Raw genomic sequence first — 14834 nt, 5'->3', positions numbered from 1 at the left:
TTTAACTGACCCTCCGAAACAGCCAAACAAGGTCCAGGGGCAATATTGCAACCGAAATATTAACTTGCCCTGCTCCTATTGGGATTTACCTTATCATCGGTCAAGGACCTCAAAGCCCTCGGCAAAATGAGTTCGCAACAGAGTGACTTTGCCAAACACCCAGACATTGATGGCGTCGACGCTAAGTGCTTTAGTTGTCTACTCCACTGCAAAAAAGGTGGCAACAGAAGGAGGGGAAAGCTGGCTAGCCTGTGGATTGGGAGAACATCCCTCGCCTTGGGATAAGTGCGGGAGAGCGGTGGCGTGGCCACTCGATGGTTAAGTGGCTGCGATGGGGTGGCGTGCTGGATGAGTCCGGGCGGATCGATGAGGGTGCTGAATGGACAGTTCCCTTTGGGAGCGCCGCATCTTGTGTACAGGGCGAAGGGGAGGATACAAACCTGGCCAGGGAACAGCAAAGGCCGCGCGTTTGGAATGCAATTGGCGTCTCTTCCTGAGGCGCGGTGAACAACGATGCCCTCATGGGAAACCAGTGGGAGCCAGTGAGAAAAAGAAAAGTAAGGTTCCTCTCAAAATGAAACCAATCAATTGGTGCAGGTCTGGTCTGGATCTCAAGGGATTTATTTAGCCTTTAAATTTGCGTGATGAAAAATAAATTGGTCAAGTGGGGAGTTGGTTTTGATTATTTAAAACATTTTGTTCAAAAAAAATAGACGCTTTTATTTAAATATCGAAAATATTCGTGATCCTCTTGAAATCCACGTTGAAAGAGGCCGGGTTACTCTTGCAGTCTTAAATTTGCGAATTATTAATCGACCCAACCTGTCCATACCAGTCACATTCCGGAGGGATTTGGATTTTGTACAGTTCATATTATGTTGTCTTTTGGGATGAGCTGACAGCCTGGCTGGCCAGGGGTATTTTTTTGTTGTTATTTAACCTGTCGGCTTAACAGATCACGATTGGTAGATGACTTTAACTGCCCGGCTGGTCGACCTTGGGGGCGAATAACCTGCAGAACATCATACATTAAACAGGGTTGGTGCCTGATAAAATGGCACGGAGCAGTTTGCAATGTAAAGGATAGAGGGAGGGAAGGAGAGAATAATGGTTGAAGCAGCAACAAAAACAAAGGACTTTTGTTGAGAAGTGAAGGCAGCAAAATGATTCTCCCTAGACCTTGCACACCCAGCCGCAAGCACCAACTGTGCAAGATATCAAACGTGTCGTCTCAGTCATTCTGCAAACTTCTGCCAACTTTAACCTTTATACATCATACCTTAGAATCTTGCAGCACACAAAGGAGGCTAATCGACCCGTCCAGCTTGTGTTCGGCCACTTTTAATCGTTACCCCCACCCCCCACCCTCTCTGCTTGCTCCAGCTCCCTGTAATAGCCACAGTTGCTGATCATGCAATATTGTGTTTCTCATGGTGTGTGTATTTTTTTTAACCAGTTTGGGCTAACATACTTGAGGATCCCATAACACGATTAACCGAGATTACAACTGTAAACCAGGCTGGTAAATAGGGGAGGATCTGCATTGTGTTTCTGAACCAGCAGTTCATTTACAAGTAAATTGGATCGTAAAAGCTTGTTCCAACGTGACCGGGGAGAGCGGATGAAGAAAACTCTTGTTTTTTTTTTCTCTCTCTCCATCCCCCAGTCCTCTTGAAGGAATGATTGGTGTAAATCTTGGAATTGAATGCTGTGAAACATGGAATTGTATCTGTGTGTGTTAAATCTACTTTAGCAATCGCTTGTGCTGAAGTCTGGCTCTGATTTGTTTTTTAAGGTGTGGACTATTTTCGCCCCCTACAAATGTCACAATAGTTTTGGCCTCTCGGTGGCGACTTGTCCGCCTCCCAATCTGAAGAGATGGCGCCTGGAATTGCTCACAGGCGGACTGTCTCCTGCCGAAAGGCCAGGCAAGCGGGGTGGGTAACTGCACTTTAAATAAAATCCATTCAGTGTGCAGTGCTCACGCGTTATCACTTCCGTGTCAAGGGATTTTTTTTAGGAGCAGTGTGTCACCAGCGGCTCAGCTTCTGGCTCCCCCCATCCAACCACCCACCCACCCACCAATATCTACATCCAGAGCCAGACAGCCCCACACCTACACTGTCACCAGCCCACCCAGATCAATGGCCGAGGGCAAGAGGACCCGGGACAAGGAAGATGACCTACCAGTCTATCTAGCCCGGCCTGGCACGGCCGCCCAGGTCCCCCGGCAGAAGTACGGAGGGATGTTCTGCTCGGTGGAGGGAGCGTACGAGAGCAAGACCCTGGATTTCGATGCTCTGAGCGTTGGCCGCAGGAGTTCCCGGAGCTCCAGGAGCAGCAGCGGCGGCGGCGCCAGAGGAGACTTGTCCCGGGACACCGAGGGGTCCGGCGACACGGCCAGCGAGAGCTCGGACACGGCGGAGAGAGCCTCGAACCCCGGCGTCCAGATCACCACTGCGGGCGGCAAAGAAAGGCTCCAGAACCGGGATGACCCGCAGGTAAAATCAGCCTCTTTCTATCTGCTTTGACCAGCTTACATCTGACACAGTCAAATCAAACTGGAGGCGGAGGCGAAATACTTGTTCAACTTTCTATTGTATTTAAGAAAATACATTCAATCTGCAGGATTTGGGTAAATGAAACTGTTGAGAATGACATAATGGACAGAAAATAATGTGTGAAACATTTCCTGTGCTGTTGGTGAAGTTCAATGATTGCAGCTGGAGGTTTATTTATTTGTTTTTTTGTGTGTTTTTATTTGTGTGTGAAATTGTTACTGGTGGATTATTTCATGTGGAATATTGGTTTAGTTTAATAGCATGCTCCTGTCAGGTGGCGTTTTATTCAGTCGAGCCAGGCTGTGACCGGTGACTTCAGTAACCGGATCAGGGAGGCGTGTTGCTTGTCCAATGATAGCGACTGTGGAGTCATTTGAGTGCACCAAACTTCACTGACTCTCACATTAATGGTCTGTGCGAAGGGCCAGCAGCTTTGAGAGACACGTCTTCTGGAGAAACATGAAGGGAAGGGAGATTTAAAAAAAAAAATAAACAAACAAAACCTCAGACATAAACAATCCCCGTCAAAAATGGATGAGTGATTTGGTCCTGCACTGGTTAGTTCGGTATTCATTGTTGTTGGTCAATGCTGCATTGGTTAGTTGTTTCTGAGGCTGCTGATTGGTGAGTTCTGCATTCGTTAATACTGCATTGGTTCGTGTTGTTTTCGTTTTATCTGCAGAATGGAGAAATGTGTCCTTTTTAAAAAGAGAAAATAAACTAAGTGCAATTTGTTTTTTTGCTTGTTTGCTGCAAATTGCAGAGATCCTCTTGCCACACACAAAGCTATGTTTTTTTTCTGTGTGTGTCACACGTTAGTGTTGCTAAGCTGAATCGAGGTTCTCTGGTGCAGAGGTTGTTCGACGCTCTTTGCAGACAGCAGGCGGTTCTTTACGCCCGGCTCCTGTGTGTTGTGTGTGGTGGGAGGGAGGGAGGGAGGGAGGAAGGGGGGTTGGCGCTGACAGGTGAGACGGTGGGGAATAGGCAAAGGAAGTAGAGCCACAGTGTGGCAGCAGACGAGAATTGCACTGCGGTAGTGAAATGCGGTCCTTCCTCTGGGGGAACCTCTGGAAAGAAGGGACTGCCGCACTCTGCCATCCAGTGCTGGGAACCCAGAGTGTGACCTGCCCTTGGAGCCTCCAGAAGGACCAGTTTTGATCCACGCACAATAACCTTTCTTGGTTACCCATTTGAATACTGCATTTGCTCGGCGCAGAATCAACTATTTCTCTCTCTCTTGCATTTACAAGTCCTGATTAAACGCTCCCAGGGCGTATGATTTAAATTGCTTCCAGATTCTCCAAGGTCTGTCAGAAACATTCTACCGCACTTTGAACTGTACGACCACCCTCTTATTCTGGCAACTGCTGTTTCCAATGTGTTGGCGGGTGAAGGGGAGGGGAGGTGGGGGAAGGACATTCTTCACATTTTTTCATCAACAGGTCCACTATTTTAGATGGTGCAGACTGTCCCGTATACAGGTGACCCATTCCAGCTTGTAGTTACACAGGATAAGACTAGCGAAATGACTGATTTACAATCTTTTCATGGGCAAATCTTTCCTAAACGATTGTCATCCGTCTTGTTTTATTGATCCAGCCAGTATGAATTTTGACTCGCCTGTCTCTGAATTCCTGCGAAGTAAATTAGATATCTCTATGCCTTTTGGTCGTAACCACTCCCCCCCCCCCCCCCCCCACACACACACACACACACATTTTTTCGACTTTACTGCTGTGTTTTACGTGATGAAATGAAAGCTTTAATTGATATAGTGGTTTCAATAGGGAAAGTGCCCCAGTGTGCTTTAGTAAGATGAAAATGGACGCTACATAGCAAAAGAGTTAGGGAGAGGCAGCTCCGGGTGCAGGGTCAGAGAGTGAGGTTTGGAGGAGCCCTTAGACCAGCTATTAAGGTTCACCCCAATGGTACTAAATGGCAGAGTAGGATTGAATGGCCTGAATGGGCTATTCCTATGCCTAATATCCCAGTGTTCTGAAGAGGCAAGCGGGATACCAGGCAAGAGGTGTTCCAGAGTGCAGGGTCGAATTGAGCAAAAGGCACCACCATTGGGTGGAGAGGGACGCAAAGGTGTCAGAGACTATCTGGAGAAGTAGATGATGTACCTTGACATGTGGTAGTGTTAAAGGAAAGGCAATAGAGAGATTTGTAAATGAGCAATTTGGAGTTTAGTGCATTGGGTGATAGGGAGGACAGGGCTGATGGGGACTGGGACTTATTGCAGGAGTTGGAGTTCGTGTCAGTTGAAACTCAGGGGGCTAGCGAGAACAGCATTGTAAAATGGAGCTTGGAGGTAACGAGTTGCAGACGAGGCAGTGTTAGGCTGGTGTTGTGTAGGATCTCAGGTTTGAAGTTCAGCTTAAGCATTAATAGAACTCTTGTACCTGTGAACCATGACATTCAGCTTAAAAAATTACCTGTGGAGGGGACTGAAATTGGGGGAGCAAGGCAAGTGTAGAATTTTTTGCTGGCAGCTGAAAGGGATGGTTTTCTTCTTTGCTTAAAGCAATTTGACTTCTTCAGGACTTGATGTTCAACAAGTGCTCAGAGACAGTGATAATTGCAGAGCCAAAGATGGTGGCATGGAGATAGACCTGGGAGTCAATGTCCAAGTATAAATCAACCTATTGCCTACAAACAAGCCAGTGAGGAACAGAATTTTGATAAGGAAAGCAAGAGAAAGATAAGAAAGTGTTGGGCATTTACGCAAGGTGGAATGGTGGAGTAGTTATTACAGTAACTGTGTTGTTAGAATGGGTGAGTACAGAAGTGAGTGAGTATGGTGCCCATGGATGAAACGTTTGAAAAAGAAAGACTTAGTATTTCTGTAGCATCGTTCATGACCTCCACATATCCCAAAGTACTTTACAGTTCATGAAGTACTTTTGAAGTGACGTTACTGTTGCAAAAATGTGGGAAGTGTGTTAACCAATGTGCATACAGCAAAATCCCAACAACAATGTAATAATGATCAGATTTTGTTTCTTGGGATGTTAATTGAGGGATAAATATTGTCCAGAACACTCGGTATAACTCCCCATCTCTTCTCTGAAATGGTGTCACAGTGTCTTTTATATCCAGTTGAAAAAGCAGATGAGCACTCAGTCTACCATCTCATCTGAAAGATTCCATATCTGACAGTGCTGCACTCCTTCAGTAGCATCCTGGAGCTTATACTCAAGTCTCTTCTGGGGCTTGTATCCACAACTTCTATCTTAGAGGAGAGAGTCTAATCAACTAAGGGTAGGAAGGGGGCTTTGAGTCCAGAAAGAGATCAGCTATGATCTGATTGAATGGCAGAACAGGCTCAAAGGGCTGAATTGCCTACTTCTACTCTTACTTTCTATGTTCCAATATAAGCCGCAGTTGACACTGTGGATGAAACAAACTAATAGAGAAAACGGTAACAACAGGTTGAGGAGTGGTATTAATCAAGTATGTTACTGGGCAATTTGACCAGAGCAGTCTTCATACTGTGGACTGAAGAGAGTCAAACATAGATTGGGAAAGATGAGGGTAGTACCAAGAAACAGTGTCATTCTTGTGGACTTTAGAGAGGGAAGGGAGATTAGAGAAAAAACAGTAAGGTGGAGAAGACGGAATGGTTGAAAGCAGACATTTTGAGGAATGGTGTAACATTGTTGAGGATATTGGGCCAAGGAAAGGTAATCTTGGGGCTAAGAGCTCAATCAGAATGCGTAGGATGGAGAAGATGAGCTTGATGACAACTGCGCTAGGTCTGTGTAAGGAGGGAACGGACAGACTGAGGCAGACAATATCAGTTGTTGAAATGATGGTGTTAAATGTAAGGACAGGGGCATTGGAGGAAAGGTTTGGAAAATGCTGCCCATCATTGGCAAGAGTTCGCAATGTCTTTACTTCAAGGTTAATCTTGCAGAAGAGGGTAGCTGGACCACCTGATGAACTATCTGCGGAATGTTACCCATGGTCCAGCTGCATCTAGTGATGGATGAGAATATAATTCTTAACCAGGTTTTCTTAAATATGTGATTCTGAGTCTAACTGCCAACTTCACCTCCCTCAGCATATGCCTTTGGAAAATTCTTTTCGCTCAATACTTGCTCTAATTAATTTACTAATTTCCAATTCACTGTCCACTGCATATGTATTTTTTGCAACTCCTCTGCTGTTGATTTGCTAAACTATGCTCATTTTAACCTTTAACACTATTATAAAACCCATGTTCTGTGTTTAAAATTACGTTTATTGAATGGGCTGAGACCACCAAACAAATAAAAGACCAAACAACAGCATATTAAGTGACTTAAAACAGCAGCTTCTAAAATGGCTGAACATCTGCATCGCTATACCTTACAAATGCCAAAGGCAATAGAATAGAGTCGAGTTGTCTACAAGAAGCCATTTAGAGACAGTCAACTTAGATGAGTGTGAATGACCCATCTCCTAACCCGTTCACAAAACATCCACACATCACTTGTGTATTCAACTGGGTGTGGACTAAGTCATTAGACACATGGGGCTCGATTCTCTGTCGACGGGATCCTCCACTTAACCAGCAGCGCACTTACGCCTGCGGATTTCCTGCTGGCACGGAACTGCCCACAATGGGAAACCCCATTGGCTGGCTGCTGGGACAGAGGATTCCGCTGCCAGCAGGGGCACGCCACACTAGAAAACGGGTGCGGCGTTACGGAGAATCCCGTCCAATCATTTTAGACAATGGACCCTGGCTGTTGAAGAAACTCCACCAGCCATGATCTAATCATGTCTAAACAATGGATCGGGATCAGCTTGCTATGGCTATATTTGGGTAACTGGACAATTTGTGAGAGGATATCATGTGATGAGCAAACTAACCTTTGTTTTATAAGAAACTGCCATTTTTCAGGACAGATGCAGAAGGACAGGAATCCTGAATAGGCACTCACTCTCTCCATTCATCTTGCAAGTTTGTGCCCTGCTTGTTTTCTGACCAGCCATTTGTAGCAGGCAACATATTAAGAATTTAATCAGCTCCTGCTAACCCCAAAAGAAAAGCCAGAAATCATGTCAACATCTCTAAATCAACTCAACATGGAATCGGAAAATACATGCTGAAAGATCACTGAGCCCAGTCTGAAACCATGCAAGTCAGCAATCTCCAAAAGCTCCATAAAACTGTCATTTTTGGACCTTTATTTTAGCTTACCCTTCCACTTTGTAACTTACTTATGTACTTACCCCCAGCCAAAAGTTCAGATTGAATCACATTGTGAAGGATACTTTTTTCCCTAGTTCTGAGTTTCAAACCCTCATCTATATACATATTTTTTAACTTCTGCAGCATTGCCTATCTCTGCCCCATTACACTTCTTCTCTGTTGTAATCCTTATCCATGCTTTTGTTACCTCTAAATTTGATCTTTCCAATATCTTCCATGCTGATCTTCCATTTCCTACCTTTCAATTTGTCAAAAAAATTCAATAGTCTGCATCCTATCTCCCAGACATCTATTATCCATATTTTCACTAACCTGTGTTGGTTCCTGCCCCCCAAGTGCATTAAATTTAAAAACAACATCCCCATCTTGAAATCCGCCAACACCATCCCACTTCCTCTGCAACTTTAGGAGCTCCAACCTTTTTGTTTTATCTCTCCTGGCCATCACTTTCCCACCATTCGGCAGCCAGTCAACCAAAACTTTGGTTACATCTCCTAATTCCAACAGTACTTTGTATCTGTTCTGACACTGCATTGCACATCTGCCTGAAGTACTTTGGCACATCATGTATATTAAAGGTTTTATGTAAATTAATGTTCTTGTTGGTGCTGTAGGCATGACAATTTATCAAGGGAACATAAGGAGTGGGAACTCATATTAGGCTTAATGTACAAAGAAGCAGAAGTGTTGCACAGGAAAGTCAATTTGGTCTATCACGTCTGCACCACTACCTTTGTGATGTTATTTGCATCACCACAAATAACTCTTCCCCCCCCTTAGTTGCCATATTGTATCTTGGAAGAGATAAAAATCTAAATAAATGCAAAAACAAGTTCAAAAGAGCTACATCAACCATGATTTATAAGATGCAGTGCCTAATTCTTCACGGGTATAGCTTGATCGGAAAATACACGTTTAAGGACATAACATGAGAGCTGTGAACAGCCCAAAGTGATGTTGTGGATGGCCAAGGGAGAGGAAGTGGGAAGTTAGAAAGGGTTTTGTTAATGGATCCAAGGGTAGTCTTTGTCAGGTGCAAAGGGTGATGCGAGCAGGAAGGGAGGCAGGCAGGAAGATTAATATTCTTGCAGTGCCTTCCCTGCTGCTATCATGCCCTCACCAGTTTAGTTCATTTAAGTACTGGTAACCATAGCTTGGTGCTAATTGTCGAAACAATGATGCACATTTATTCCTAAGTAAGTGCAAAGCATAATTTACAAAGGACACAATGCAGTGCTTGTGGATGCAACTAAGGAGGGATATTCCTTTGAACACTTTGGATGGGGTCCAGCATGACGTTTAGAAAAAGAGCATGACCTTTCCTCTATATTAACAAAAATACTGTTTATTTTAAATGGGTTACATTTTCTGATGGAGTAAAACCATTGCCGATTTTACTTTATTCTGTCAGCTCTTTATTCAAATCCTGACCTTTTGAGCATCTCCAATTTCAGTCGCTGAACTATTGCTTGCCTTGCCTTTTGTTGCCCAGCCAGGCACTAAGTTCTCAAATTCTCTTCCTACTCCTCTCTGTCTCTGTACCTCATTTCCCTCCTTCTGAAATCTAACCTCTTTGGCTATGCTTTTGGACGCCTAAATTAATATAACCTTATTTGGCTTTGATATATATCTATATTTATGTATAGGTGTATATATATCCAAACATATGAATTTGGGTCTGGAATTGGCCATTTGAATCTCAAGCCTGCCCTGCCTTTCAATAGGATCATCGTTGACCTGATCACGGCCTCAACACCAAATCCACGATTACCTTTGACTGCCTTGTTACTCAAGAATCTATCTACATCTGCCTTAAAAGTATTCAATGACCCTGCCTCTACCATTCTCTGGGGAAGAGTATTCTAAAGACCCATGACACTCATGAGAGAAAAAACAATCTCCTTCATCTTAAATGGGAGACAGCATGGTGTCCCCTAGTTCTAATCTCTCCCAGAAGGGGAAACATCTTTTCAGCATCCAGCCTGGTCAGGTGCCCTGAGGATCTTATATGTGTCAATAAGCTCACCTCTCATTTTTATGTATATAAAGTAAAGTCGCCATAGTACCATAGGCTGTTCTCCCCATTGAGAGAGTGAGCTGACTGGTGGTCATTTAACCTGAGGATCACCACATTCTAGGGGCAAGGTTGAGAAGGTGGGGCCTTCATAGATAACCTCAACTGGTAGGGGAATTGAACCCATGTTGGCAGCACTGCGCATTATGAACCAGCCATCCAACCAACTGAACTAACCGACCCCCATTATGTACATACATATATGCAAATATATATGTAGGTGTGTATATTTGTCTGTGTGGATGTGTGTGTATATTTATATATATATGTAAATGTTGTTGTTATTTTAATTGTTTTACTACAACTACATGTTTACCAGCTTCTACCATTAAAGGCGACCCATGCTGTTGCTAAATAGAGAATCATAACCTGGTGTGGTAATGCACTGTCACCCATTCAGTATCCATCAAATAGAACTATATAATTCCTACAGTGCAGAAGGAGGCCATTTGGCCCATTGTGCTTGCACTGACCCTCTGACAGAGTGCCCTACCTAGGTCCACTCCTATCCCCATATCTCCACCTAAACTGCACATCTTTGGACTGTGGGAGGAAATGGGAGCACCTGGAGGAAACCCACACAGACAGGGGGAGAAAGTGCAAACTCCACAGAGGCAGTAAACTAAGGCCAGTACTGAACCCGGGTCCCTGACGCTGTGAGGCAACAATGTTAACCACTGAGCCACCGTGCCACCCACTTGGACAAGTTTTGGTGGAAGGAGGCCAATGCTCCAAATGCACCAAGAACTCCTATGATTTTAAACCAAGTCAAGGGAGCTAGGAGAGGGAATTGACAAACCAATAAAACCAACTGACATTCACTTCCGTGTCCGTGCTGGCTTTTCTTGATTGATCATCTGCCCTATCTGTGGTGGAAGATCCATGGAAACCCTAGAATTTGCTAATGATTTTGGTGTAGGCCATTCAGAGACCCTGTGTAGAAATTCTACCCTAATGTAATCATGCACAGGTCAAAAATAAAGCAAACCTTCCTGAATGACTGAATTACTCAGTCAAGTTTTCAAGAGGGCGATGCTGGGTTAGTGGTAATGTCATTGGATGAGTAATCCAGAGACCCTGGCTAATGCTCTGGGGACATGAGTTCAAATCCTCCGCTTGGCAGCTGGTAGAATTTTAATTCTATCAAAAATCTGGAATTGTAAGCTAGCCTTCTGGGTGATCATCCATTGTCGGAAAAATAAAACAAGCTAGTTGGCCAATGTCTTTCAGGGAAGGAAACCTGCCATTGTTACCTGGTTTGGTCTACATTTGACACCAGATCTAATGTGATTGACTCTTAACTGTCCTCTGAAATGGCCTAGTGAGCCATTCAGTTGAAGGGCAATTTAGGGATAGGCAACAAATGCTGACCTTGACAGTAATTTCCATATCCCATGAAAAAATAAATAAAGAAAAGAAACTGGTATTTGAAAATGAGAAGGAGTTCTGCTTTGTGTGCAGTTCCATTTGTGGGTTGCAACCGTAGCTAAAAATATATACAACAAGCTTCCACCAAAGGCAATGAGGTGAATGACCAGTTAATCTCTTGTGAAGGTGGTGGTTAAGAGAATGAAGTTTGTCAGGGTACTGGGGAGATCCAACCTGGTTCTCTTTGAAAAATGTAATGGAATCTTCTATGTCTGCTTGAATAAGGCAGGTTGGGGTGTTAGTTTAGTGATTTATTTGAAACGTGTTATCCCAGACAAGGTCACACTCTCTCTACGGCACTTGTGGCACAAGTTGTTAGCATTGCTGCTTCACAGTGCCAGGGACCCGGGTTTGATTCCAATTCCAGTCACTCGGGTGACTGTCTGTGTGGAGCTTGCATGTTCTCCCTGTGTCTGCGTGAGTTTCCTCGTGATGCTCAAGTTTCCTCCCACAATCCAAAGATGTGCAGGTTGACCAACCTGGTTAAACCAATCGACATATAGATTAAAATCCCCCATGATAACTGCTGTACCATTTCTACATGCATCAGTTATTTCTTTGTTTATTGCCTGCCCCACCATATCGTTACTATTTGGTGGCCGATAGACTACTCCTATCAGTGACTATTCGCCTTACTATTCCTGATTTCCACCCAAATGGATTCAACCTTATCCTCCATAGCACCGATGTCATCCCTTACTATTGCCCGGATGTCATCCTTAAATAACAGAGCAACACCACCTCCCTTACCATCCACTCTGTCCTTCCGAATAGTTTGATACCCTCGGATATTTAACTCCCAGTCGTGACCATCCTTTAACCATGTTTCAGTAATGGCCACTAAATCATAGTCATTTACGATGATTTGTGCCATCAACTCATTTACTTTATTCCGAATACTACGAGCATTCAGGTAAAGTACACTTATGTTGGTTTTTTTACCACTGTTTTGAATCTTAACATCTTCAGTTTTATTCCTTTTGTTATTACTGGGCCAATTCACTGAGCTCCCCTCAGTCACTGTACCTTGTACTGTCGCCCTTTTAGATTTTTGACTATGTCTTCTCTGCCTTGCGCTTTTCCCCTTACTTCCCAGGTCCCAGGTTCCTTAGGTCCCAGGTTCGATCCAGGCTCTGGGTCACTGTCCGTGTGGAGTTTCCACATTCCCCCTGTGTTTGTGTGCGTTTCGCCCCCACGGCCCAAAGATGTGCAGGGTAGGTGGATTGGCCTCGCTAAATTGCACCTTAATTGGAAAAATTAATCGGGTACTCTAAATTTAAAAGAAAAGTGATATTTCCCAAAGCGAACCCTCTGCCAAATATGAGCTCTTAACAGGCCTGAATGAAATTTCCAGGGTGTAGTATTTTTCAGTGAGATCTGTTTTGCTGAAAATAGATTGTGTTCATCTAAAAGGAAATGCTGACATGTTTTATTGGTATGTGATGCATTTGAATGAATCCTTTTGGGGGATATTGCAGGATTTTAGAAATATGTTATTAATATGTTTAGAGGAGAATTTAAAATTTGGTTTTGTGTTTTTGCGGCTTTAAAATAAATTGATTTAGATATTAAACACAGTGGGCTGGATTTTCCGTTTCAGCGGCTGAGTGCCAGTGCCAACAGACATGTGTAGTCTTTTATGTCCGAAAATTCGGCGGGCAACCCTCACCTTCTCTGGCACCGATGAGGGGCTAGCACCGCCGCCGAGTGAAACTCCCACCTCCTGCACCAAAAATGGCTGGAGATTGGCCGGGTCCCAGGCTGCGCACGGCTGACGACCTGCAAAGGTCGCGCCATGCAACATGGCGTTGGCCATGCGGGGACCCAATCCGCCATCCCCGACCCCACATCCCACCTCGTGGCCACCTCCTGTCCACCCTCCACCAGTCCCCCAGCCAGTGGCACGGATCCCGGCCAAGTCACTGGTCACAGTCCGCAGCCGGCACGCAGGGTTCATGAACACTGGGACCACACGTGTCCCGTGCCGTCGGGAACTCGGCCCATCAGGGATGGAGCATCTCGGGTAGGCCGGCCGATGAAGCGGCAACAGCATTGCGACTGAGGGTGGCGCGCATCACGATGACGCCATTTCAGAGGGGGTGGGCATGGTGGACCTGCGTCAAACCGATGCTGACCCCCAAGAATACAGAGAATCCCGCCTAGTATTTATGGAATAAATCAACAATGTTTTAGAGGGTGTTACTCCCATTGCAGTTAAACATACTAGGTCTTCACAAAATGATAATGTTACATTTGAAGAAGCAACAGAGCAACTATGAAGCTTGATTGGCTAGTTGAACTTGTTGGGCACTCGATCAGATGCTAGTTTTGACATCTTGGAGTTAAGTAGTATGATGAAACACTCTAAAGTTGAGCATGTTTTAAGGACAAATAAAATATTTCAAAAATGAAATCTTCAGAAATGTGTAATTAATTTCCCATCCTGAGGTGATGTCTTATGAGATAGATAGATTTTTAATTGGCAAGCTAATCAAGGGTTATGGGGATAAGGCTGGAAAGTAGAGTTGAGGATTATAACAGATCAACCATGATCTTATTGAATTGTGGAGCAGACTCTTTTTTTTTTTAAATAATTTTTGTTGGAATTTTTTGAAAAATTTATATCAACAGAACAATAAGAACAATAACAATAATAATAATAAACTCCCCCCGGCACCCGTAACAACGCATATAACAAACCCCCCCCAGCCCCCCAAACCCAATAAACAACAAAATAAATTAACAATAAGCAAATTAACTTAAACACTATCCCCCTAAACCCCACCCACCTTTCCCCCCCTCCCCCCCGGGTTGCTGCTGCTGCGGACCTAGTACCTTATCGTTGAGCCAGAAAGTCGAGGAAAGGTTGCCACCTCCTAAAGAACCCTTGTACCGCCCCCCTCAGGGCGAATTTGACCCTCTCCAGCTGAATGAATCCTGCCATGTCATTAATCCAGGTCTCCATGCTCGGAGGTCTCGCATCTTTCCGCTGCAGCAAGATCCTCCGCCGGGCTACTAGGGACGCAAAGGCCAAAATATCGGCCTCCTTTCGCCTCCTGCACTCCCGGCTCCACCCCAACCCCAAATATCGCGAGTCCCCAGCCTGGCTTGACCCTGGATCCCACCACCCTCGACACTGTCCTCGCCACCCCCTTCCAGAACTCCTCCAGTGCCGGGCATGCCCAGAACATATGGGCATGGTTCGCTGGACTCCCCAAACACCTGACGCACCTGTCATTCGCCCCCAAAGAACCTACTCATCCTAGATCCGGACATGTGGGCCCGGTGCAGCACCTTGAACTGGATGAGGCTAAGCCTCGCACATGAAGAGGAGGAGTTCACCCTCTCCAGGGCATCCGCCCATGTCCCCTCCTCAATCTGCTCCCCCAGCTCCACCTCCCACTTAGCCTTCAGCTCCTCTACCGCCACCTCCCCCACCTCCTGCATTGCCTGGTAGATGTCAGACACCTTCCTATCCCCGACCCACACCCCCAAAAGCACCCTATCCCTTACCCCTCACGGGGGCAGCAAAGGGAACCCCTCCACCTGTCGCCTAGCAAACGCCTTG

The 14834-nt window shown here is 45.1% G+C and overlaps 1 protein-coding gene across 3 annotated transcripts in view; it reads left to right on the top strand.

Annotated features, from left to right (window-relative positions):
* The first annotated feature begins 506 nt into the window (after nucleotides 1-506).
* Nucleotides 507-14834, top strand: part of LOC119965066 (dihydropyrimidinase-related protein 3-like) — a 241227-nt gene continuing 226899 nt past the window's right edge. The window contains exon 1 of one of the 3 annotated variants that reach the window (XM_038795321.1): nucleotides 507-557. In XM_038795321.1, the coding sequence (XP_038651249.1) occupies nucleotides 522-557 (36 nt within the window). In that variant the 5' untranslated portion in view covers nucleotides 507-521. Of the gene's footprint in view, nucleotides 558-1931; nucleotides 2502-14834 lie in introns of those variants that run through there. The other 2 variants (XM_038795319.1, XM_038795318.1) reach the window with 2 other exon arrangements.

This window comes from Scyliorhinus canicula, chromosome 4 (genome assembly GCF_902713615.1).
Source record: "Scyliorhinus canicula chromosome 4, sScyCan1.1, whole genome shotgun sequence".
NCBI lineage: Eukaryota > Metazoa > Chordata > Chondrichthyes > Carcharhiniformes > Scyliorhinidae > Scyliorhinus > Scyliorhinus canicula.
Note: the sequence above shows the minus strand (reverse complement) of the source record. Positions and strands in the feature narration are given on the sequence as shown.